Genomic DNA, 22566 nt, shown 5'->3' with positions numbered 1-22566 from the left:
GGTGCCGCACCCGTCCCCTTCTCTCTCTTCCCTTTCTCCCTCACCTCCTTCTCCTCCTCTCCGCGGCGGGAGCGGTACCGCCCCGTCGGGCAGGGGCGGGGCGGGCGCATGCGCGCTGGGCAGCCCCCGCCGCCTATAAGAGCGGGAGCGGCGCCCCCCGCGCTCAGCGTTGCAGCGGGCGCGGTGCCGGACGGGGCGCGCAAGGGAGGTGTTGGCGGCTCCTCAGCGCCTGCCCCAGTCCGTCGGTGGGAGGATCGCGGGCACCCGCCGGCCTGCGCCCATGGGCGCGGAGGAGGGCGCGGTGCCGGACGGGGCGCGCAAGGGAGGTGTTGGCGGCTCCTCAGCGCCTGCCCCAGTCCGTCGGTGGGAGGATCGCAGGCACCCGCCGGCCTGCGCCCATGTGCGCGGAGGAGGGCGCGGGCCGGGCCGGCACGGGGCGGCGGCGGCGAGCGAGAGCCGAGTAGCGGCGCCCCCCGCCCCGCCGGTGCCGCTCGGGCGGTGCGTCCCGGCAGCCGCTCCGCACCCCGTCGGCCGGCCCCGGGCATGTGGCGGCGGCGGCGGCACCCGCGGCCACACTCCCCGCAGCGCGGCGGCTGCCTGCCCCGGGGGGCCGGGCGGCGCTGCCCCGGCGCGGGGGGGCTCTGACGGCGCGGCCGCCCCCGCGGCGGCGCCATGCGGGGCTGGCTGCTGCTGGCGGCGCTGGGCTGGCTGCTGCCGGCGGGGGCCGCGGCTAGCGGCGAGTACTGCCACGGCTGGCTGGACGGGCAGGGCGGCTGGCGGGACGGCTTCCAGTGCCCCGAGCGCTTCGACGGCGGCGACGCCACCATCTGCTGCGGCAGCTGCGCCCTCCGGTACTGCTGCTCCAGCGCCGAGGCGCGGCTCGACCAGGGCGCCTGCGACAACGACCGGCGGCAGGGCGGCGCGGAGCCGGGCCGGCCCGGCAAGGACGGCTCCGACGGCGCGGCAGGTGAGGCGGCCCCGCCAGGGGTGGCACCGCGGGTCCCTCCGGCTCGGCGGCTCCGCGCGGGTTGGCGTTGAACGTCTTGCCCGCCCCTTCCCCCCCATGTCGCTGGTTCCCTCCTCCGTCGAGTTGTGGGGCTGGCCGGGCCCGGCGGCGGCTGTTACGCGGGGAGAAGTGCCCAAGCTGAAGGCCTGGCTTTTCCTGCCCTTATTATTGGAAATCCCAGCTATGTCTCCGTTAGAGCAGGTGACAGCACTCCCCGCAGTCCCGGCCTGGCGCAACTCTGCCGCCACTTCGAATGGGCTCCTCAGCTCCGGTTGTGTTCCCCATTCAAAAGAGAAGGAAAAAATGAGACAACCGCATGCAAGCAAAAGAGAAAAAGTAACAGGATATTTCAAAAGAACTCTGGCTGGTCCCCACTGTAATTGTGTATGTTCTTCCAGCTCAGATATCCCCACTTAGGACTGGCTTTACAAGATTGAATTTCAAGGATAAACTCAAGTCTTTCTACTACTGTTTAAAAAAGCCTTGGTGGCTCCCCAGCACCCTTGCTCCCATTCATGCATGCTGAGCACACGAGAAGTAGCCTGAAGTGATGTTATAATTAGGACAGATTTACTCTTGCAAAACTTGTGCGTTACTGTCTGTAGCAAGTGTGTGCACCTGCTTAAGAGCCGCTGCAGCATCAAGCACAGAAGTGGAGATGATGTTTTGCAGCCTTTTGTTTAAAAGTGCTGAAATGATGGAAGAATTGTGTCCTTTTGGTTATAACTTGCTCCGTGTAATCAGCTGTGCAAGGAGGTATTCTGACCTGAGCAGATAGATAAACCTTCTTTGCAGTTCTCAGAACAAGGCATTTTTTTTAAATTGGTGTTTACTGCTTAATAGGTTTGGGAGCCATCGCCCTGCACTGGCACTGTGAACTTGCATGGCATTAGCAGTGGCTGTCTTAGCAAGGTCAGACAGGGTCAAGCAGGGGTCCACAGCCCTGCTGGAGTCTTGGGGCTGCTGGGTTTTGGTGGAAATGATGAACTCCGGGCAGGTTGTTGGGAGCATTCACAAGCACTGAAGGGATGCACCTCTCCTTCGTTATTCTCGAATGTATCCATGTACATTTCTTAGTGAGGCAGAGAAAACAGCTTTTTTTCCTGGGAGTGGTGCCTGGAGCCCAGGTCCTTCCAAGGATGGTGTTTGCCATGCTTGGTGGCTCCTGACCCCACCCGTGAAGCATCGCCCATACTTTCTGCTCCCACCTCTTGGCCACCCTCACTTGTCCTGCCCTGATGTCCCTTCATTAAGCCTTGCAAGGAGTGATGCTGCCCCTCTGCTGGCAGCAAAGCTTTGGAGCATGGTGCAGTCTCCCCAGTGCCTGCTCTGTAGTTTCTCCCTAAAGCCAGGGCTGAAGTGCAGAGCAAGCAGATGCTCATCCCCAGGGCTATGGGGTGTCAGAGTCCCTGTGACTGCTGTCTGGTCACTGCCTTGCTGCCTTCCTTCCCCAGGGGGTGACAACAAGCCAGAGAGGGCTGGTGATGGGGAGGGATTTGATGCAGCACTGGTATTTGACTACCTTATGCTCCTGAGCCCTCAGCAGGGATCCTGCCCCCAAAGTATCTCCCTAAGGCACTGTTCAAGCCTAGCAATGTCTTGCCTAATTTTTCTAGCAAGGCATATTGGAGACGCAATCTGATGAAAGGTGGAGCAGTGGTTAATGTGGACTAGACCACCATCACCAGGAGTGAGCTGTCCTCCCTCCAGGTGTGAGCTGTGGGCTTTCATCCCTGCTAATAACTGTAAAGATGCTTTTGGAAACTTAAGCTGTTGGTTTAGGCAGCCCTTTTCATCATTCCAGTGTAAAATGGTTGGCTGCACTCACAGCTGTCAGTGCTTGCCCTGCACTGATCTGTGCTGGGAGGAATGGGCTCCACTTGGATGAGGGGGGACTTCTGCTGGAGCTGCTGAGGTTTGTCTTTGGCCCCAGTGACAATGTTTTCCTTGCTGTTGCAGTGCCCATCTATGTGCCATTCCTTATCGTTGGATCTGTATTTGTCGCCTTCATCATCTTGGGGTCGCTGGTGGCAGCTTGCTGCTGCAGATGCCTGCGGCCCAAGCAGGAGCCCCAGCAGAGTCGAGCCCCTGGGGGCACCCGCCTGATGGAGACAATCCCCATGATCCCAAGTGCCAGCACCTCCCGGGGCTCCTCCTCTCGCCAGTCAAGCACAGCTGCCAGCTCCAGCTCCAGTGCCAACTCAGGGGCCAGAGCCCCACCGACCAGGTCCCAGACCAACTGCTGTTTGCCAGAAGGGACCATGAATAATGTCTATGTCAACATGCCGACGAACTTCTCAGTGCTGAACTGCCAGCAGGCCACCCAGATCGTGCCACACCAGGGGCAGTACCTGCACCCCCAGTACGTGGGCTACACTGTGCAGCATGACTCGATGCCGCTGACCCCGGTGCCCCCCTTCCTAGATGGTTTGCAGAGTGGCTACAGGCAGATCCAGTCTCCCTACCCGCACACCAACAGCGAACAGAAGATGTACCCAGCTGTGACTGTGTAGCGCTGATGCCTTCCTCCCCCTTCCCGCCCAGAAGATTTTAATATCTAAACTGAGCAGAGGAGAAATACTTCCTTGGAATGAAGCTCCCAGAACATCACTTGTAAATAATTTTGAAAGGCTCATGCATGTCAGACAGTGTTTATAAACCATTTATTTTCAACGAGGTCTGTTGCCAGAAACTGTAAGGATGATATCTCGGAATTAACGTTGCCAGATACGCTCTCATTCCAGTGCGTGATTTACAGCAGCGGCGGATTATGCTGAAAATGCATATGTATTTCACATTACTGTACTTGAGAGATAAATGTCGGAGCCATTAAGTGCCCTTCAGGTATGACATGGTCAGAAGTATTTGCCTAATTAATTCGTAGAAAGAGTTTTGTTACACTGTACAAGACCGCAGTACTTAAACTTCTCTTTTCCTCTCCCAGCTCTTTAATGACATTTCCCGATGTTTTACAGACAATCACAACCAAGAGCCAAACAGTGCAATCCCTGCGTGCAGGGTGCTGGTACCAGCCTTCACGGCTTCTTACACACATCCAGTTTGGGATGAAATGCCACGAGAGACTTTGTCTTGCAAAGACCAGTTTTCCTTGTCCCTGGTATTTATGTAGGAATTAGAAGAGTGAATTATTCAGCTCTTCTTCCAGTGCACTTGAAATCCTTGATTTGGTTTTGTCTCAAGATCAGGACGCAGTAGTGGTTTGCACAGACTATCTTTGTGAACATTTTACTAAAAACACAGTACGAGGTGCTTGCTCTTTGTGATACTCAGCAAAGCTTTGGTACAGCTGGCAGCATCTGAGCTGAAACTGCCTTCACAGGGAAAGGTCATACTGTGATTCCAAATATGCCTAGTTTAACCTCACTTCTCATGAAACAGTAAACCTGCAGGAATATGCATGAAGTTCTCAGCCCCAAAGCCTACTTGCAGCTGAGTCTGCCTGTAGGAAAATGGAGTTTGTCCCACTCCCCCGCCAGCCCATTCTGAGTCCACTGCCCTCCCATGTGGGAGCAGGGGAGTCTCACACAGAATTGCCCTGGCTGGGACACGGTAGGGCTGGTGCAGGTTTGAAACCCGTCCTCTTTTCTTCTTTACCTGTGGGGCAGGGGACTAGGAAGGCACAGCTGTATTTAATAATAAGGAAAAAGGCCCAACCAAAGGACAAGGGTGCTTGTAGTGCCGTGGGGATCAGGGAGATGGTGAGGTGTGGACGGGGTGGGGGGGCACTTCACACTGGAGCTGCTGGCTCTGTTTTGCTTTGCTTCATCTGGAGAAAACACCTCTCCAGGTGGAAAGGCAACAGCGTGCTGGGAATAATCAGATCATGCTACTTGTAATATATCAACCCAGATGTAGCAAACTAAGGCTGCTTTTGTCTCTTAAGAAAGCACAGTCTCTGCGTTTCCATCCATTTGTTCTTCAGCCAAAACACTGCAACAGAAGACTGAGGCTCAGTACAAAAGAACAGGCAATTACTGTAACCAGACCAGACATTACAAAAGATTTCTTATTGTCTGATACTGTATCAATATGTAGCAATAACTGTGATACTGTTATTTTTTGTATGTCTGTTTTTAAATGACACATAAGGTGCAGACACTTTGCCAAATCCAGTGGTTTGCTCATAAACATGCCACACACAGGCAGTCTGCAGTGGGCAGAAATGGTTTGGCCGCTGCCATGGGGAAATGAATAGGTAATTTATCCCAGATCTGTTGTTCCTGGCTGCGATCGCCCAGTCAGTGTGCAGGACCTGGATAGAAAGATTGGTGTATGGGACCTGGCATCCCCTCCAGCCAGGCTGGGCGTCTTTGGGAAGGCAGTGCCCGGCTGCTGGAGGTGTCAGTGTCCACTCTGCTCTGCCTGCACAGCGTGGTGCTTGGGGATCTTCAAGGTAGTGGTTGCACCAGAGCTGGGTGCTGCCAAGCTTCTGAAGGACCCACCCTGCTGTCTGGTCTCATGGGGATTTAGGTTTCTACATGCCCACGTTGTAGCGTGATCACTCAGACTTTCCCAAGCTGAGCTGGCAGCTGCCTCTGGCTTCAGAAGGAGCTGGAGGCGCTTGGCCCCAGGTGAGACCTGGCCTGTTCCTGCACGACCAGACAAGCAGCTCATCTCTGTGGTCATGACGTTTCCCAGCTGTGAACCAAATCAGCTCCCCCTGCCACCAGTGCACACACTGCCTGCCTTGCACAGGCCCTGGCAAGGACACCTTCTCTGACCTATGAAATTCAGGTGAATCTTTGTATATTGTTTACTTGTTTTAAAAAAAAAAAAAAAGAAAAAAGAATAAGTTAAATTTAAGTCTGTAGAAATTACTTTACAACTGAAGGCAGAGAAACCTGAGTTGTAATAGAAGGAATTTTGTGAGATGTGGTGATTTTTTTAATGTCATGTACAATAATGTAAAACCAATGTTACCATTTAATATAGCTTTTAAATCTCTGAAAGAGCACTTGCTTTAAAGTGTTTCTTACAAATGAAGAAAAAAGCCCCCTTTGTTTCTTAATAAATACTTTACAGTGTGACTTTAGTTTTGTTTGCTTTGTCATAGGCTCTTTTTTTCTTCAGTTAATAATTTACTTTCTTCTGTCTACAAAAGCACATCTGACCAGCCCACTTCTCCAGACTCTGGAAAAAAGCAAAGTTTGGATTTTTTGCTGCGTTTTTAAAGACCCACAGTAAACCCATCAACTTACATGGCTGAACACGGTGCCCCAGTGGGGCACGTGTGAGGGTGTATGTTTGTAGAGAAGGGGAGCAGGGAGATGGCATCTGAGCATCAGATGAGATGGGGACCCCTCATGTCTCAGTGGCCACAAGGGTGGCTGAGGAGCAGCAGCAGGAGCAGGATGGGCCAGAGCCCATGGACCCATGAGGTTCCCCATTTCCAAATAATACCAAATGCTCTGCAGCAAACAGCGTTTTTGGAGGATTTTGGTTTCAGTAGGACTCATGGTTACCAGTTGAGCATTTTGAGTGTACAACTCAGTAAGAGGCCCTGCTGTTCTCACTGCCCTCTGCATGGGGACCCATCTTGCTTGAGCAAACTCCATCCTCATAAGTGAGACCAAGACCAAAACCAAACCCCTGTTGTACCAGGGGGCATAATGCAAGCCTGGGACAAGTACACGTTGCTTTCCTGGTGTTTGCTCCCTGCTGCTGCTGGCGATGCTGGCACTGCACTCTGGGCAGGCAGATGGCTGGGAGAGCCAAGAGGGCATGGATAGGAAACTGGGTCTTTGTTGGATCTGCCTGTTTATGACTCAAATAAGACCAGTCTGGCAAAAAAGTAGCCTTGGTCAGGCTGTACACGGCATGTCCTAAAATGCCACCACTTCCTAGCATCTGGGGGAGGCGAGGGAGCAAGGGTGGAAGGAGAAAGCTGTCAGGGAAGGGGGGGGTCAGCCATGGCTTGGAGTAGATGTGCTGAGGTGGCAAGCACTGTGCAGCAGGAGAGGCCAACAGTTTGTGTCAAAGCTTTTTCTTGTATTTTTATGTGGGGTGTTTCCCTCCTTGGTAGGTTTTTTCCCCACGGTCTAGAGAGGTGGGTTTTTCCTGCTCCATGTGGTGACTATGGATGGCATGGGGAAAGAGAGTGTGGAAACGCTGATGAACTCTGAGCAAGCGCAAGTGGTGGTGCATTTACTTTTTATAGGCTACAGTGCCAGTTGAGACCAAGGTCATTTGGATTGCAACTCAGAAGGAATAGTCCACATGCAATATAGGAACTGGAAAACCGTCGTGCAGTGCTGCTGTGTAGCACTGGGACACAGCAGTCCAGGGTTGGGCTCAAACCAGGGACCAGGATGGGCACAGCAGCTCTTAGCTCCTACCAGGGAATGTGCAGCTGCTCTGCAGGAGAGATGGTCTCCTTTTCTTTAAAATGCAAGAGGCTAAAAAATTCTAAACCTGCTGCATGGCCCATAAATACATTTTTGGCCTTATATTGCTGTAAGAAGGGATGGAAATGCTCCTGACATCACTCATCTTGCAACCTTAGCCAAGTGCTCGTCACACTAAGTCACGCAGCTTGGTGAGGGATGATGCGTGGCTCAGGAAACTCACCCCAAGAAGCTGTACACCTCTTTCCTTGCTCAATTTCATCCTGATACTCAGTCCTATATTCCCAAACATTCCTCTTGTTTTCCTGCTGCTTACACCCCTTAAATGTTCTTGCTCACTTGCAGTTTAAAGTGTATGGCATCCTGTTTCTGTCCCTGTTTCTCAATACATTTCTACCTATTTCAGGCACGTGTTGTGCAGGGTAAGCAGTAGAGATGGTGGGCAGAAGCCAGCAAATCCCACACAGGCTAGGCCAGCGCTGGTTTGCCCAGAGCACACACCAAGATGCTGGTGGTGTCCTCACAAGGGGAACTGTGCCCCTGAGGTGGCCATAGGCAATCCCATCAGGCTTGGCCAGTACTGACCACAGTGCCCATACCACTGAGCTATGAAGGGAACAGCAAGAAATCATCATCAGAGACGTGACCCCCTCACAACACACATGTGGAGAACCACTTCAAAATGTCTTACCTATTAGCTGGGCACAGTCAGAGGACAAAGCCCATTAGCAGGGGGTTTTCATGCCCCTGTACAGCTGTTACCAGCCATCATCAAGGTTATTAGTGGAAAGTGGGGAGTGTGGCGCAATTAGAAGCCATCGCTTACATATGGCCCTTAATGCCCACAGGAGAGCGAGCTGGGGTGCAGGTCTCAGCTCAGCACATCGACCTCAGCACCTTCCTTTCAAAAAATCTCATTCACTGTTCACTTTTGGTCTTGCCGGAACTTTTCTTCTCCCTCCAGATTTTCTGTTTTTCCACTCTTTTCCTCTCACTGAAGTTATTACTAAATATTATTCCCCACTTGTATTCCCTTGTATTTTTCCAAGCTGAATCTCATTTTATTGTTTCCTCCTCATATTTCCTGCTTCTCTGTAGGTCTCTTTGTAATATTTCTCTGTCCTCAGAGAGGCTTGCAACATTTTCCTGCCCAGGATCCCTTTCAAATGGACTGAACAAATTACATAAGCTTGTGCCATCCTTTCTCCCCTTCCCCATCTACACTGAATGGAGCTGGTTCCATGAGATGCTGGCTCACAGTGCCCCCTGTCCTGTAGCAGAACATTTAATCCCTGTGACAGTATTTCTGTTGAACCTGAACAGACAGATAACACCAGCCACTGGTGCTGTAACACTCCTGTGCTGTAGCCTCCTGTGCCCCAGCAGTGGGAATATACCCATCACGCTGGACCACTTAGCGCAAAATACCCACGTGGGCTTCACCAGCGGGAAGTCCTCACTTGAGTCAACATTTCAGTGTGGCTGCTTTGCATCAGATGTTGTTGGCTCATCTGCAGCAAGCCCTGGAGGCGAGGTTGGCATGGGTGATGTCTTGCCTCAGAACCTTAGGGTGTGCCAGTGCCCCCATCTCCTGGGGCGGACCTGGCCCCAGACACAGCTCCCCCCCACCCTGGGAAGCCACTACAGTCCTGGCACAGGGCTGGCTTTTCTCTCTCTGCTGCAGAAATCTCCTTTCCTGTGCTGACACTTTACCGGTCTTGAGATTTGCTGACAAAAATGCTGTCCTAAGTGCTTGGCTTCATTTGTACTTTATATCTGGAAAATCTCAGCACACTGACCTGACCTCAGGCCTTTTTCACCTGGGTTGTGACACTGCACCTCTCACCTTCTCCAGCTTCTCCATGCTGGCTTGTTTACAATGCTTTCCTTGGCCCTCATGTCATGTCCATCTCCTGCTTGCCCCCACGTCTGCCCAGTGACCTGCAGGAAGCTGGGCACTCCACTGTGGTGACTGCTGAGCCAGACCTCTTGTGGGGGCAGCTGTGCTGGATGGGGGCATCTGGGGCATAGTGAGTAGAGGCACAGTTTTGTTAGGAAAACACCTGCCCACTAAACATCAAAGGTGATATCTTCCAAATACCAAGAAAAAGGCAGCAAACATTCCACTAGGCATGGCTGAGAAGTTGCTAGGTGTGTCAGAAGCCAACTATCCTCTTACTTCCTGATTTTCATTAGAAGAGGGGAGAGAAACGTCTCTGGAATGTAACATGAGTCACAGCTCTCAGACTGCAAGTGCCTCCAGCATTGTACTGGCCACTAGCTTCGTCAAAAGAAAGTTAGTTGACTTTTTTAAATGTTAATCAATTTTAGTGGTTATTTCTGATGAGATGAAACCAGGCAGGTAACAACTCAAACAATCACCTTCTGTACTGGGCAAGGCCCAGTGGGTACATGCAGCTCATCAAAGACATGTGTTGTCTTCTGTTTGCATTGTTGACAGCACATCAGGAAATATAAAAGAAAACTCACCTTAAACCTTGAAATAGCAATAACATCCTTTCTCCTAAACATGATAATCCTTCACGTTCAGGTAAGCAGTCCTTTATTGGCTGTTATCAGTCCTTCAGAAAACCTCCAGCAAAATCAAGGCAGTGATACATCGAGATGAAAAATGTTGTTTAATTCAAAAGATGAGTTGTTTTCCATCAGGCCTTCCTCATGTTTAATGCCAAACCAGCTCAGGGCACAGCCCACTCTGGTTTGTCTTTGTCAGTTAACTTGAAAACAAAAAAGTAAAATGCACTCCTTCAGAGCCTATCAATGCTATTAAGCGAGGGCAACTGAACATTATGTCAGATAGCAGTAATAAGACAGCAATAAAGTTACTTATCTGTCTCCCTTTTGAGATACTGAGCAGTTTCACAGAATCATAAAAAAATGGGTTGGGTTGGAAGGAAAGATCCTCTAGTTCCAACCCCCTGCCATGGGCAGGGACATCTTTCACTAGACCTCACTAGATGTTGCTCAGAAGCCCATCCAGCCTTGCCTTGAACATTTCCAGGGATGGGGCAAACAGGCTTCCTTCAATCAGGTTTAGAAAGAGCTTTGAAATCTGACAGGGACAAGCTGGCAGAGTATTTGATGCTGCTGGGCCACAAGCTTCCCACAGCTCAATGGTGCTACGTTCACTCGCACCAGTTATAGGACAAGATGAGGATGTCGGTGTGTTGTGCACTCTCTGCTATGATTTATTACCCAAATGGTAAATACTGGCTTATGCAGCTGCTAATTCCCTCAGTATTTGCTTTTGAGAGACACAATCAATCCCACTGGCTTCACACATCAGTCAGTCTACGCGTGACTGTAAATGTCTCGTTACACAGGAAAAAATGATCCTCAGTTTACATCAGTGCAAACCAAAGGCAAGTGCTGTTGACCTACTGTGCAGTCAGAATCAGGCTCTCAGTTTAAAAGCTGAAGTGCTGGCTTCACTATGTAGGGATAAATACATGCAGTCATTATACAGAATTAAATTAACACATGTGGTAATGATATGCAGCTCAAGCTCTGATACCAGGCACATTCAAATGAGCTGACACTAAGATTGCACTAAGTTTTTTTTTTTCAAAAGGCCTGTATTAGTGTGCCTGCAGGCAGTTCCAGTGTGGGGAAAGGAACGAGTGAGATGGACCAGCACAGTTACAAAACCAGTGCATTATACAAACCCAAACCACAATCCCTTCCTTCCAGTCTTTTTCTCCTTAGGGAGTGGGGTGTGCTCCTGCTGTCTGTACCGATTACCAGCAAGTACCAGCAGTACCACAGGACAACAAACTGTCTTGGTTTATTGTGACAACTCTGCTGGATGTTTGCTATCAGACTATAGGCTAGTGCCAGCTGAGCCATCCGACAAGACCAGTGTGAGAGCTGAGGCTCCCAGACTCTTCACTGCAGGATTTAAGTGCCAAACTGCCCTGAAAACTTGCAGCTTTGTCACTCAAAGGCCTGCTTTCTGTGACTCACGAAGCTCAGTGTCCCCACCACTCTGACATGGCACCCTCACAGGGGCAGCCCCTAATATCCAGGGGAATGCAGAGGGAAACCATGACCACCTCTTTGGCCCATCAGATCAGTCATGGCATGAAAAATGCAAAATGAGGTCCCTCCTATCAAACTTCCTCATGGTGAATGTCCTGGCTGACTATGACCACTGCAGTAGGGTCTCACCAGCATTCCCTCACCTGGGACATAGCCCACTTCCCATTTGCCCTGGAGCTCCTTCCTTAGTACAGACAGCCAAGAACCAGCAGTGGCTTTCAGTGATGTTTCAAGCCTTATTTCTCCACAGCTGTGTACTTCTGCTGAGGAGGGAGCAGGACAAACTCATTGCTCCTTGCAGGCATCCAAGGACCTGCTGCACCCCAAACGCTGGGGGAACTCAAAGAGGCACAGGGCTGTGCTGGAGGGAGGGCTGGTTCTAGGTGACTGGTACTGCTGCAGCAGTGCTCACGAAAAGGGATTATGTTTTTTAAATCTTCTTCCTTAACATTCCTCAACTGGACCTTTCTCAGTTACACTTTTATTTTTTAATCTTCCCATTTCAGACTTGAGCATTAATCTACAGGTTTAGGGACTTTGATTCTCCTTTGGTCTGGTATGAGGCACCCAAGAGTGCCATCAACACTTAGCAGCTGCTCCAACAAATATTTGGCTCTGGGACATGAGCACTAGACTCTCTCACAATCTTGCCTGTCAAACTGTTAAGAGGGAAAGTCTCTGAGGTGATTAGTCAACTAATATATCTAATAAGGGGTTTAAGGAGCAATCCATTACATTTAACAATTCTGAGAATCATTTCCCTTTTCGTGTGCTGTACAAGAGACGACAGTGCAGGGAGCAGTTGGCTAAGGATCGAATTCTCCCACCACCAACTGAATAAAGCTTATGTAAGTTTATCATCAATTTTACTTTGGTGTAATTGATTGCCCAGATGTGTGAGAAGCTTTTACATACAGTGCACTTCCTGCTGCTACATGCTTGCAGGCTGGACTGCTGCTGTGGAGGCCCAGAGAAGGAACAAGCATTTACTGCAGCACAACAGGGATACGCAAGGAGTTCATCACTCTCTATTTCTTTGCAAAGGAAAAGTATAAACTAGTTCTGGATTTTGGGATAAAAGTGTTTTGAAATGTGCTCAAGCAATGACTTGTAAAGGGAAGAGGGGAAATTTGGCTTACATCTTTTTGTTTCCTAATTTAAAAAAACACCAGAAACTTGTTTTAAAAAAGTCTCTCTATGCTCTTAAAAGTGGTTGTCAGCAATCTATAAGGAAACAACCTATTCACCAAGTTATAGCACCCTAAGGAGGGAATGTTTTAGCCAGACTATACATAAATATGCATTTTGCTCCTGATAAAATCTGTTTAACTCCAGCATCTAATAATATTTGGACAAAAAGATCTCTTTGTTAAAGCTCATACACTTTTACTTTCTATAGGGATCTTATAATGCATGTTCCCCTTGGTCACCAAAAATCAGGTAAGGCTAGCATTTTCTGCAAATTTATCTTCAGCCGTTACTTGCGTTACCCCTCCGAGTCTGTGCAGCACGGGGGCTTTCTTCAGGAGGGGTGATGCTGTGCTTCAGCTGGCTGTGCCCTCAGGTCTTACAGCCCAGGCTCACCCAGCTGAGCTGCTGAGGCTCTCTGGTGTTCCAGCCCCCTCACTTCGCAGCAGGTCCAGCACAAGGGACAATGTGATTCACAGCTCACTGTGAAAAAATATTTGTTAAATGGAAAGAATATATTGTAGTAGAGAGGATCACAGCTTGTGTCCCCCGGAGCATATGGATGCAGTGCTGCTGGGGAAACGAGAGCCTTTATGTGGTGCTTCATGCTGTCAGTCTTGCTTGAGGCAAGTGATCTTGAGAGTTACTTCTCCAGGTATGGTATAATGAGTGAGTTCAGCAGCATCAGCTGAGCACTGTCAACAGAGAGTAGGTGTGATATTCCTGAGCAGGCAGAAGCAGGGCAGGATCTGCCCCTGTGCTCAGGATAGTTTGGAGGAAACCAGTCTGCCACAGTCTTGCTTCACCTCACATCTCTCTGCATCATCAGACCATGCTCCCCCCTCCAACACAAGAGTGTGCAAGCCCAGTATTAAAAAAGCCTCTTGCAAATTTAGCTGCAAGTAAGTAGGCAAAGGAGGCTTTAGGGCTTAATTTTCCTGTGTCTATATGACCTAGTTAGGACAAAAGACTTCCAAGGTTTATTTTGGTGAAGCCTTGGTGAGATCAAGTGTATCATTTGGAGGAGAATCTCTCTCCATCTAGCTTATATAAGAAGATGGCTTCACCCTGGAGATAGTATTCAAATACCATGCACCTGCTGTAAGCTCAGCAGAACCATTCTTATTTTGCCATATTAGTCTTGCTTTGGGGCCTGATTTGAGACCCATTAAAGGAACTCAAGCCTTGTCCTAGGCACTAACAAGCAGGCCCTTAAAACACACCCAAAAGGCCACGAAAAAATAAAAATAATCCATTCACCAGCTTTTCAGGCTAAATCTCAAATACATTTAGCACTGAACTCTTGCTGCAAATCTTGTGGGGGGATAAAACAAACAAGCCTTGGTCCACTGGATTGCTTTAATAAAAGGTTTATTGGAAATATTTTTGTGCAGACATACAACAGTCAACAATGCTGTTCAAAGCTACAAATTGTCTAAGTTTTTTGAACCTTCTAAAAATACAAGTAAATGACCTTCATTTGTATTCAGTCTGGAAGGGAAACAAACTCCACTGTAATGCGATGCTGTATTTAAACTACCAAAGGACATTAATAGGACCTGAAAATGGTAACACTTCTAGAGGAAAAAACCCACACACCACTGCTGCTCTGCTGGGAGCCAATTAAACATCCCCCCACAGCATCACTCCTCTCTGCATATCCAGATTAAAACGTCCCCATCTGAAACAATATTTAAGCAATTGGAGTACAGATATGACAGACAAGTGGGCACATGACTTGGCTCGCTGATGAAAAAGATGCTGTTAAGATCCTGTCACTCAAGACGCTGAATATTTGACCTCCCAGTGCAATAGGCTGCACTTTGGGGGCAGGAGGAGGGACAGGGGGAGGTTTTCAAATCAGACAGTTCTTCCAACACACACATGCACACAGTCCCAGAGGGCTTGGCTGCCTCGTTGCTGTATATCTGGAGTTCTTTCTTTTTTTTTTTTTCTTTTTTAAAGAGTTTAGAAACAACTTTGAGCAACTTTCCAATCTATGAGGTCTTGACCATAAGAAAATCAAGTACCCTCATTCCCTTCCTGAATCAAAATATCAACCAGAAGGGCAAAGGAGAGCATATGCACAGTCTGGTAAACTCCATGTTTTCTAAGAAACCTTGCAGATGTTTTGAAATTGATTAATTTATGCCAAGATGACATCTGGAACATCTTCGCAGGGAAGCCACCCAGTAAAGTAGTTAGAATCAAAATAATCATGTCTTTCTGTTAATGTTGGCTTTTTCCCTTGGCTTCATCACTCCATAATTACAAGGTGCTGACCTTCAAGCTATGCATAGGGACAATTTGGCAATGTATTAGACTTTTCTTCATCATTAGACCTCTGTTTGACTGCCCAGAGCTGGGCTTGACCACACAGAATTTGTCATTTACCCACTTCTATTTCTCTTTAGTAACTACAGAGATGCTGAAGGAGAACGAACCCCTTGTGGCAGACTTCAGGAGAACTTGTCTCACCTTCTTCATATATAAAGGTAGCCTTTGGATAAACACCAGTACTCAGCTGCTTTACCTTCTGTCCACACCACAAATGAGCAGGCCATGAATCCAAATGAAACAACTTCTAGGCTTCACACTCTATCACAAAAAGATCCAGGTCCCCAGATTAACAAGTCCCTTGCACTGGCCTGAGGGACAGGAACCTGCCCAGGAGCAACACCTAAGAAGTCCCATTAACTCTACATGAAGGATTCTCAGTCAGGACTGAAATAATTTCAGTGCTCAGTTCTGGTGGGTCCATGAGGAAAACAGTAGCTGGGAAACAATTTAGCAATCTCTCATAACCCATGAAACACCCACTAGAGCCAAAGTATGCTAAGCAGGGGGCACTTCTGGCAGGGACACCTTTCCTTTTTCCAAGCCCAGGACTCAGCTTGGTACCAGAGAAACTCAGCTTCAGGAAGGAACCAAAGAAGAAAGCTTTATCACAGCTCTTCAGGGAAGCCTGAGGAATTCGTCCCTTCTCTAACCTCTAACAGCAGCAGTGGTCTTGGCCAAACTATTCTGTTTCCTAGTACCTTCACCTCTCCAGACAGCCAATCCGAGAGCACATTCCTGGCCAGATAAACTCAGTCAGGCTGTCAGGGCTTTCTGCAGGTCACTGAGAAGTGATCACCTTTGGGATTCACTTGTGGGGCCAAGCAGCACAGGGCATTTTCTGGTTTTCATTTGCCAACAAAGCTCAAAGCCTCCATTAATCTTACTGCTACATATGGAAAAGGTACAGAAAGAGTTATTTTCTGTACCCATATGGACTTATTTTGATGTCTCCTATTGTACTGACCTGTCCTGTGGCTTTCTCCAGACACACAGCTCTGGTCACAGATGCTGAAAGGTGGTGAAGGCTCTCTTGGGTGTCTATAGGATACTGAAGATGAGAGATTTGAGCTCTTTCCTTCCTGGAGTTATTCAGTTTTGAGAAGTCAGTATAAGCAATATTCTAAGAGTAGGAAAAATAAAATGGGAATAGAGTTGTATTAACTGTGTTATCAAGCCTACAAGATTTGCCCCAACCCCACAGAGGACAAAAAAGCTTTTAAGAAAAAAATCAGTGTGTATGGTTTCACCAACCCAAAAAGCTCAGCACCAGGAAGAATAAGCTCCAGAAGGAAACTACCTCTCTTGAAAGCTCAGGTCATGTCAAAGGCCTCACCTCACCAGCACTAACAGGTAACTTCCAAGGAAGCAGGGGCTATGCTCCTGGAACAGCTCATTTTACCCCTGCTGCTGCTGGCAGAGTCCCACTGGCCACTGTCTATGATACAAAAACAACTATGCTACCGTGCTGTGGAACAGCCAACTCCCTGTGGTTGCCCCTCTCAGCCTGGCTGGAGAGCCACACTTCAAAATAGGATCTCCTGCACAGAGAGCTTCTGAGGAACAGTGACATGCCTGCAGATAAGCAACATGCCAAAGAGAAGCATCACTGTCTGTCAACTCACTTGCCCAGTGACATGATTGCTCACACAGGGCCTGACAGGTGGGATGAGAGTGGGCTGTGTACAAGTCCAGCCATCAGATTCATGACCTCCTGAGCAGCGTGGAGGGACAGTTATGAGTTATGGCTAGGAACAACACTTGGATTTGAATTCAAATCTCATTTGATAGGCACTTTAGCTGTGCCTCTAAGAGCTGCCTGCTGGACAGCCTCAGGGCTGTGCCCAGGGGACCCTGCAGGTACAAGGGTCTGGATCTACTTGGTGCTCAGCATTCTCGAGGAGGCACAGAGCTGCAGCATAGACAGACTCTGGAAGAAATGAGTAAAAGGGTCCTTCCTGACAGGACAGAAGGAGTCCAACTGTCTAGACATTGAGGAACATATGCAGGGTCAATGCTGTGTTTCATAAGCAGAAGCAAACTGCTGCCCAGATATAGCAGTTGTATAGCACAGGTATAGCACAAATTCTCTCCGACCCCTCAGGTATTTCATAACATCATTGTTTCTTATTAGACTCAACAAGACACAAAGAGCTTTCCTGTAAACGCATTGATACTGGGTGGATCCAAAACTAAGGTAAAATTATCCTCAGTGCTTAACACTATGAGAAATCTGACAAATCTGAAGTGCTTCTTGGGGGCAAACACCCACTGAAGGGCTGCTCTGCTTCAAACTTGAGCTGTGAGGTGTAATAGCAGAAGTACAGTCAGAGCATTTAAAGATGAAATTAAGTAATTTTTTACAAAACCAAGGGACAATGTAAATAGGACCTCACTAATTTTCACTAATGACTAGAGGCAATGTGAAACAGCAGATTTAGTGAGTTAGCCCAAAAGGACAAAATAAGCTTGCAGGACAGGGACAGTGTAAGGTCCATGCACCTCTCAAGCTCTTGGGTTCTCCATACAGGGCCAAGTTGTACCCAGTGTGGACACTGACTACGTCACATTCCCTACATTTCACATATTCTAGTCCACCTGAGCTTTCTTATTTATGACTTTATTATTATGACTGTCTCTCAGCAAACACACTCCATTACATGCTGTAAAAATAATGTAATCCTGGTAAGAGGAGACTTCCCTGCAGCATCTGCTATTAGCTGCTGGCTGAGGCAGGGGACTGCACAGTTTTGGCATGCACTGAGAGGCGTGTGGTCTAGTGAAGCGCAGATTAGCGAGGCTTGACTGTTATCTTAATTTACAGCCCATATAGTTCATGTTAACTCTACACACATTTTTAGATACATTAGCAGCTTAGTTTGACCTAGATACTTTTATTGGTTATTCGCCATTTCTCCTTGAGAAGTTATTACTGACTTCCCATGCTTAGCTCCCTACAGCAAGACCTGAAGCCCTGTCAAGGAAAAGAAAATGTCAACAGACTTCTCAGCAGTGCTTAGCTCAGGCTCCCACTCGCCGGCTTCAATTTGCTACTAGGCAGTCATTAAAGGAACAGCAGTTTCTATGCAAGCAGTGATTCCAGTGTTACAAAAAGCAGCAACTAGATCTATGTTTAATTTAGGTAAATCATCACTCCCTTCTGAATATTTAAACCCACCTCCTTTTGGTCAGTGCAGAGAGCTGCCCAGGAAATCCTTTTCTGATCAATCCTAGGTAGTTAAGCCTGGACGGTAATGCAGAAATCTCCCATTCCTTCTGCTCTGATACCCTGTCTAGTTGATAACACTTTCACACAGTGCTTTCAAAGGCTGCTGTTACTGCTACATGCATTTGCCATAATGAACAAGGAATTCTGTTGATGCAGAGCAGCTGCCATTCTCCTTTTGCTGGAATACACCTCATCATTGTTCATGAAGACAAGCAACTCCAACAGCCAGTCTACAGCATATTACAATACATTAATTCCCATAATGACTCCAAAGAACAAGAAGAATGCCAGGTCTTGACCTGGGTGGGTTCTACAGAATTAACTCAGCTAGAGATTAAGGCCTTACAGTGATGATAAAGTCTGACCCACTAGCCCCAGTGTCACATACTGTATAGCCCTGCGACAAATCCCATGTGCAATTCCCATTGAGCTGACAACCAACATACGTACCTCAGTCTAAGCCACCATTCACTCTGGGGAGGGTCTGTGTTTGTGACACACACTGACCTCAATTTACAGGGAGGTCAAAATGATACAGCCCATAGTCTACACTAATAAAATAAATCACATCAGATGACAGCTTCTCCTCCCCAGCATTTCCCATTATGTTCTGTAAATTTTATTGCAGTAAGTTAAGAACAGAAAAGACTCCAGGATCCCTTCTATTCTCTGCTTAACACGTTTACTTGCCCTTCTTCATTATCCAGAGGTTTTTAAAAGTTTCTTTCTGCATCCTCATGAAAAGCCTCCAAATTGTTTACATACCAATGTTTGGTGTGTGGCTTAGAGTACAAAGACTAAGCTGATCTTATTTTGTCTTGGTGGGAAGTTAATTTTCCTTGTGTTTTTACAAAAGGAAGAAACAATTAGCAGTTCTGAGGAATGGCTTACACCACACATTTCCTAAATAGATTTAGGTTCTAAATAAAAGGAAGTGTTTAACAGGTTATATCAGCATTAAGATTTAGAAGCTCCTGGGATCAGGTTTACTCTCCCCTTATTTATTCTCTGCACTAGTATTCGTGCCTTTAAACAAAATTTATCTCCCAGAAAATACACACATCCACACTTGGCCCCTTGACATTCATGCCTATGGCAAAATTATTTGCACGTTTCCCCTACTGCATAATTGTCTCATTAGCACTGCAGAAAGAAGGTGATGACTTTTTCCTCTGTGCCATCAACTTAATCCAAGACCAATCCTGACTGGTGCTGCAGGAGCAAAATTTGCCTTTTTTAACACGGAAGAGGACTCTGAGCCTTTGAGGTGGCACTGGGAATTGAATTATGACACTTGAGCACTGGCATTTACTCCCAACCCTTAAGGAAGATTAAGCCAGTTGGCCAGTCTGGTGCTTTCCTTTCCTTTGCTAAACATAAATATTCATATTCAAATTGCTTTCGGATATATTTAAATCAATAAAAAAATCTGGATGACGGTCAATAGGGCAAAAAACAACGCCAACTTTCTAAATACACAGATGTAGTATATACATTAACCACAAAACCTGGCTTAAACACAGCAGTATTTACTTTATACTATTCAGAAACATGGCTTGGCGACTAAAATTAATAGAACTTGTCTGGAGGACAGCATAAGCTTTCTAAGAGCTCTTTCAGCTTTAACTTATGCGCTAGTTTTTGCCTTCCCCCCCCCCACCCCCAAATTCCAATCTATGCAGCAGCACGCCTGTCCCACTGGCACAGCAAGGCCATGGAGCCAGCATTTCTTCCAGGGCTCACAGGTCTGAAGCCTGGGAAGCCTGTTGATGGATCAGATCTAGAAGAGGGACTGGTTTGGCTGAACAAACAAACAGCAGGTCTTCTCTTCACAATGACCAGCTCTGTTTGTGTACTTGTGTGTGCACACATGTGTGTAAACCCTTCCTAACTTTTCTTCGCAAACCTCTCCTACCTGGTCAAGGAAATGCTTCTTTAGGGTTACAGCATCAGCCTCCTGTGTGGATGCATATCTTCATATCTGACAAGATTATACCTTTAAAGTTCTCGCTGTTTTGTTCTACTATTAAAGTGGGAATAGGATTATGGAGGGAAATCCCTAGCTACATTGGAAGTGCACATCCAAATACATCATGAAGTGTTAGGAGGCACCTATTTGAGTTAATCTTTGTGTACAATGCCATGCACTCAAGACAGCTGCCCTGCCAAGCTCTCTGACTTCCACATCTTGGCTTTGTAAGTAAGCTATTAATTGGGTTTCAGAAAGCTAAGACAGATCCCTAATAAATCCTGTAAGAGGGCATGAAATATTCTAAGTAGTTGTTTGCTATCTTGTGTTATTCTGTCATAAGAAGGCAAATAAGCATTTTTACCTACAAACTGTGTTGCAATCAAAAATTTTACACCAAATGGTCTGTTGAAAATTTCAGCCAAATTAGTAAACAGTGAATACCAGAAGGAGTAAAGTCTGCATGCAGTCGTGTGCACTTGGTCTGTGTGTAACAAAACAGGAAATCTCAGCACCCCGTTCCAATTAAGCAAAGGCTTGTTTCTCATGGAACATAAATTTTCTGCTTTTCTCCCAGAACAACCTTATGCTGATGTTTTAAATAGTGGTAAAACATTGTTTTTAATTTCACACCTCACATAGCACAGTCAAATGCTTCATAACAACATAAACAAAACTTTAGGCAGAGCTTTGCAACTGAAGTCAAACAATGATTTCCCCCCACATTATGTACTCAAGGTTTGCAGGGAGAATACAGAAACTTGTTGGCTAAGGCCACAGAAATGAGTTCTCTGGTGTTCTGGCTGCTGCCACCAATTCTAGTCAAGAATGTGTTAACAGTGGATGCATTGATCCAAATCCCATTATTCCCACCACCCATCAAGTAAAAACCATTTATTCTATTTCTGTTCTCCTTTTGGTTGTATCGTAGGATCGAACAACTTGCGACTGGGAAACAACACCGTGTTCTTCTTGAGAAAATGCATACCCATCTGAAAAAGCAAAGGAAGAGAAAAAAATAAATCACTGGAGTAGAGCTCAAGGGCACGGTCCATTTTTAGAAACAGTTTTAGGCATTACTAAAGTTATATGATTGAGACTGCAACCATCTTAATTTCTGTGCTGCGCTTCTGATGCTTATAGCTGTGCATTGCATTACCCACGTGGCATAGAAAGGATGACTGCTGCCAGCTTCATCCTGCTGCTCCCCTCCCCAGACCAGTTAATTTATACAGTCAGTGACTCCCTCTGTGTTAGCCTTGAAAGCTACAGATTGATTTGAACACACATGTACTCCTACAGTGGCAGAGCTTCTTTAAAGACTTTAGAGAGAAATAGAGATCTGCATTTCAGTTCGACTCCTCTACAGTTTGCTTGATATCAGCAGTTCCTCTGGAGAAATATGGAAATGTCTAGCCTGCAACTGGATCTTTGTCACATCCTCTTCTTAACTCCATTCATCCATATTTTGCATAGAGCAAACAAACATATTCTGGAGGTCTTTATTTTGTTAATCCTGCTAGCTAGCACAGTCCTTTGGTCTCCCTAGAAATTACTCAGATGAAAATAACCACGTGCATAATTTCTTTTAAAGTACTGTGGACAAGGCAAGTGACATTTCTGACATCATCTGCAGAACACCACAATGCTGGTACAACAGTCACAAAAGCTAATGGGCCTACATGCTGAAACACCAGACAGACTTGCAGACATGACCCTACAGAAAATTCTGAATGAAAAACTATAGCAAAGTACAACAGACTTTGTGATGCCAAGGAAACGTGGTTTTCAGGTGTAAATGGGTAATCATAAAACATAAGAAGGGCAGATTAGCATAGTTACAAAAACAAAGAAATAGGAAAGTCACAGGCTACACCTAACCAGATAATGCTTGCAGGCAGAAAAGCAGGCAAGACTTGGGAGAATCCAAGAATTAAACCATGGCTAACTCTCCATGGGCAACAGTCCACTTCCCCTGAGGAGCTCTGGAAGCAGGAGCTTGAGAATTCTCAAATCCTGCCTGAGATTTATCCCAGGCTAAAAACCACATAATCAGATAAGGACACATCCCAGTTACTAACCAGAGACCTATCAAATGCCTTTCAGAAGTCCTCCCTTAATTCTCCCCCCTACACCAGGTACTGAGGTAAGGCTGGAGCACAACAAAGAGGGTCTGTGTGACAGAAAGGCACACAGGGCTGAACACCCTCTTAAGACAGGAGGGATATGAGGCTCCCAAGAAGCTTGCTGCTATAGACTAGACTTGCTCCCCATGGGCCTGAATGCAGCCTTCTTTGAAGCAGGTGACCAATGCTGGTAGCCAGAAGCAGTCCAGAAGACCAGAAATTAACTGTATCCTGTGAGGCTTGTTAAATCTTCACCTTAACAACGAAGTTGGGACCATGTGACTCAA

The 22566-nt window shown here is 47.3% G+C and overlaps 2 protein-coding genes across 7 annotated transcripts in view; one reads left to right on the top strand and one right to left on the bottom strand.

Annotated features, from left to right (window-relative positions):
• Positions 1-672: 672 nt before the first annotated feature.
• SHISA2 (shisa family member 2) lies at positions 673-6054 on the top strand. Its single transcript, XM_017831570.1, has 2 exons — positions 673-967; positions 2966-6054. The coding sequence occupies exons 1-2, from the start codon at positions 673-675 to the stop codon at positions 3517-3519; spliced, it is 849 nt and encodes a 282-aa protein (XP_017687059.1). The 3' UTR covers positions 3520-6054.
• A 7918-nt stretch (positions 6055-13972) lies between these two features.
• Positions 13973-22566, bottom strand: part of ATP8A2 (ATPase phospholipid transporting 8A2) — a 325416-nt gene continuing 316822 nt past the window's right edge. For all 6 annotated transcript variants that reach the window (XM_017831596.1, XM_017831595.1, XM_017831597.1 and 3 more), the window contains one exon: positions 13973-21145. In XM_017831596.1, coding sequence (XP_017687085.1) covers positions 21048-21145 — 98 coding nt within the window. In that variant the 3' untranslated portion in view covers positions 13973-21047. The remainder of the gene's footprint in view (positions 21146-22566) is intronic.

Source organism: Lepidothrix coronata, unplaced genomic scaffold, assembly GCF_001604755.1.
Source record: "Lepidothrix coronata isolate B3197 unplaced genomic scaffold, Lepidothrix_coronata-1.0 Scaffold193, whole genome shotgun sequence".
Classification (NCBI taxonomy): Eukaryota; Metazoa; Chordata; class Aves; order Passeriformes; family Pipridae; genus Lepidothrix; species Lepidothrix coronata.
Note: the sequence above shows the minus strand (reverse complement) of the source record. Positions and strands in the feature narration are given on the sequence as shown.

Bases quoted from the DNA above. Each gene is read 5' to 3' on its own strand.
- SHISA2 (XM_017831570.1), top strand. From the start codon at position 673: ATGCGGGGCTGGCTGCTGCTGGCGGCGCTGGGCTGGCTGCTGCCGGCG. The intron at 968-2,965 runs GTGAGGCGGCCC...TTGCTGTTGCAG, and splicing joins CGGCTCCGACGGCGCGGCAG to TGCCCATCTATGTGCCATTC.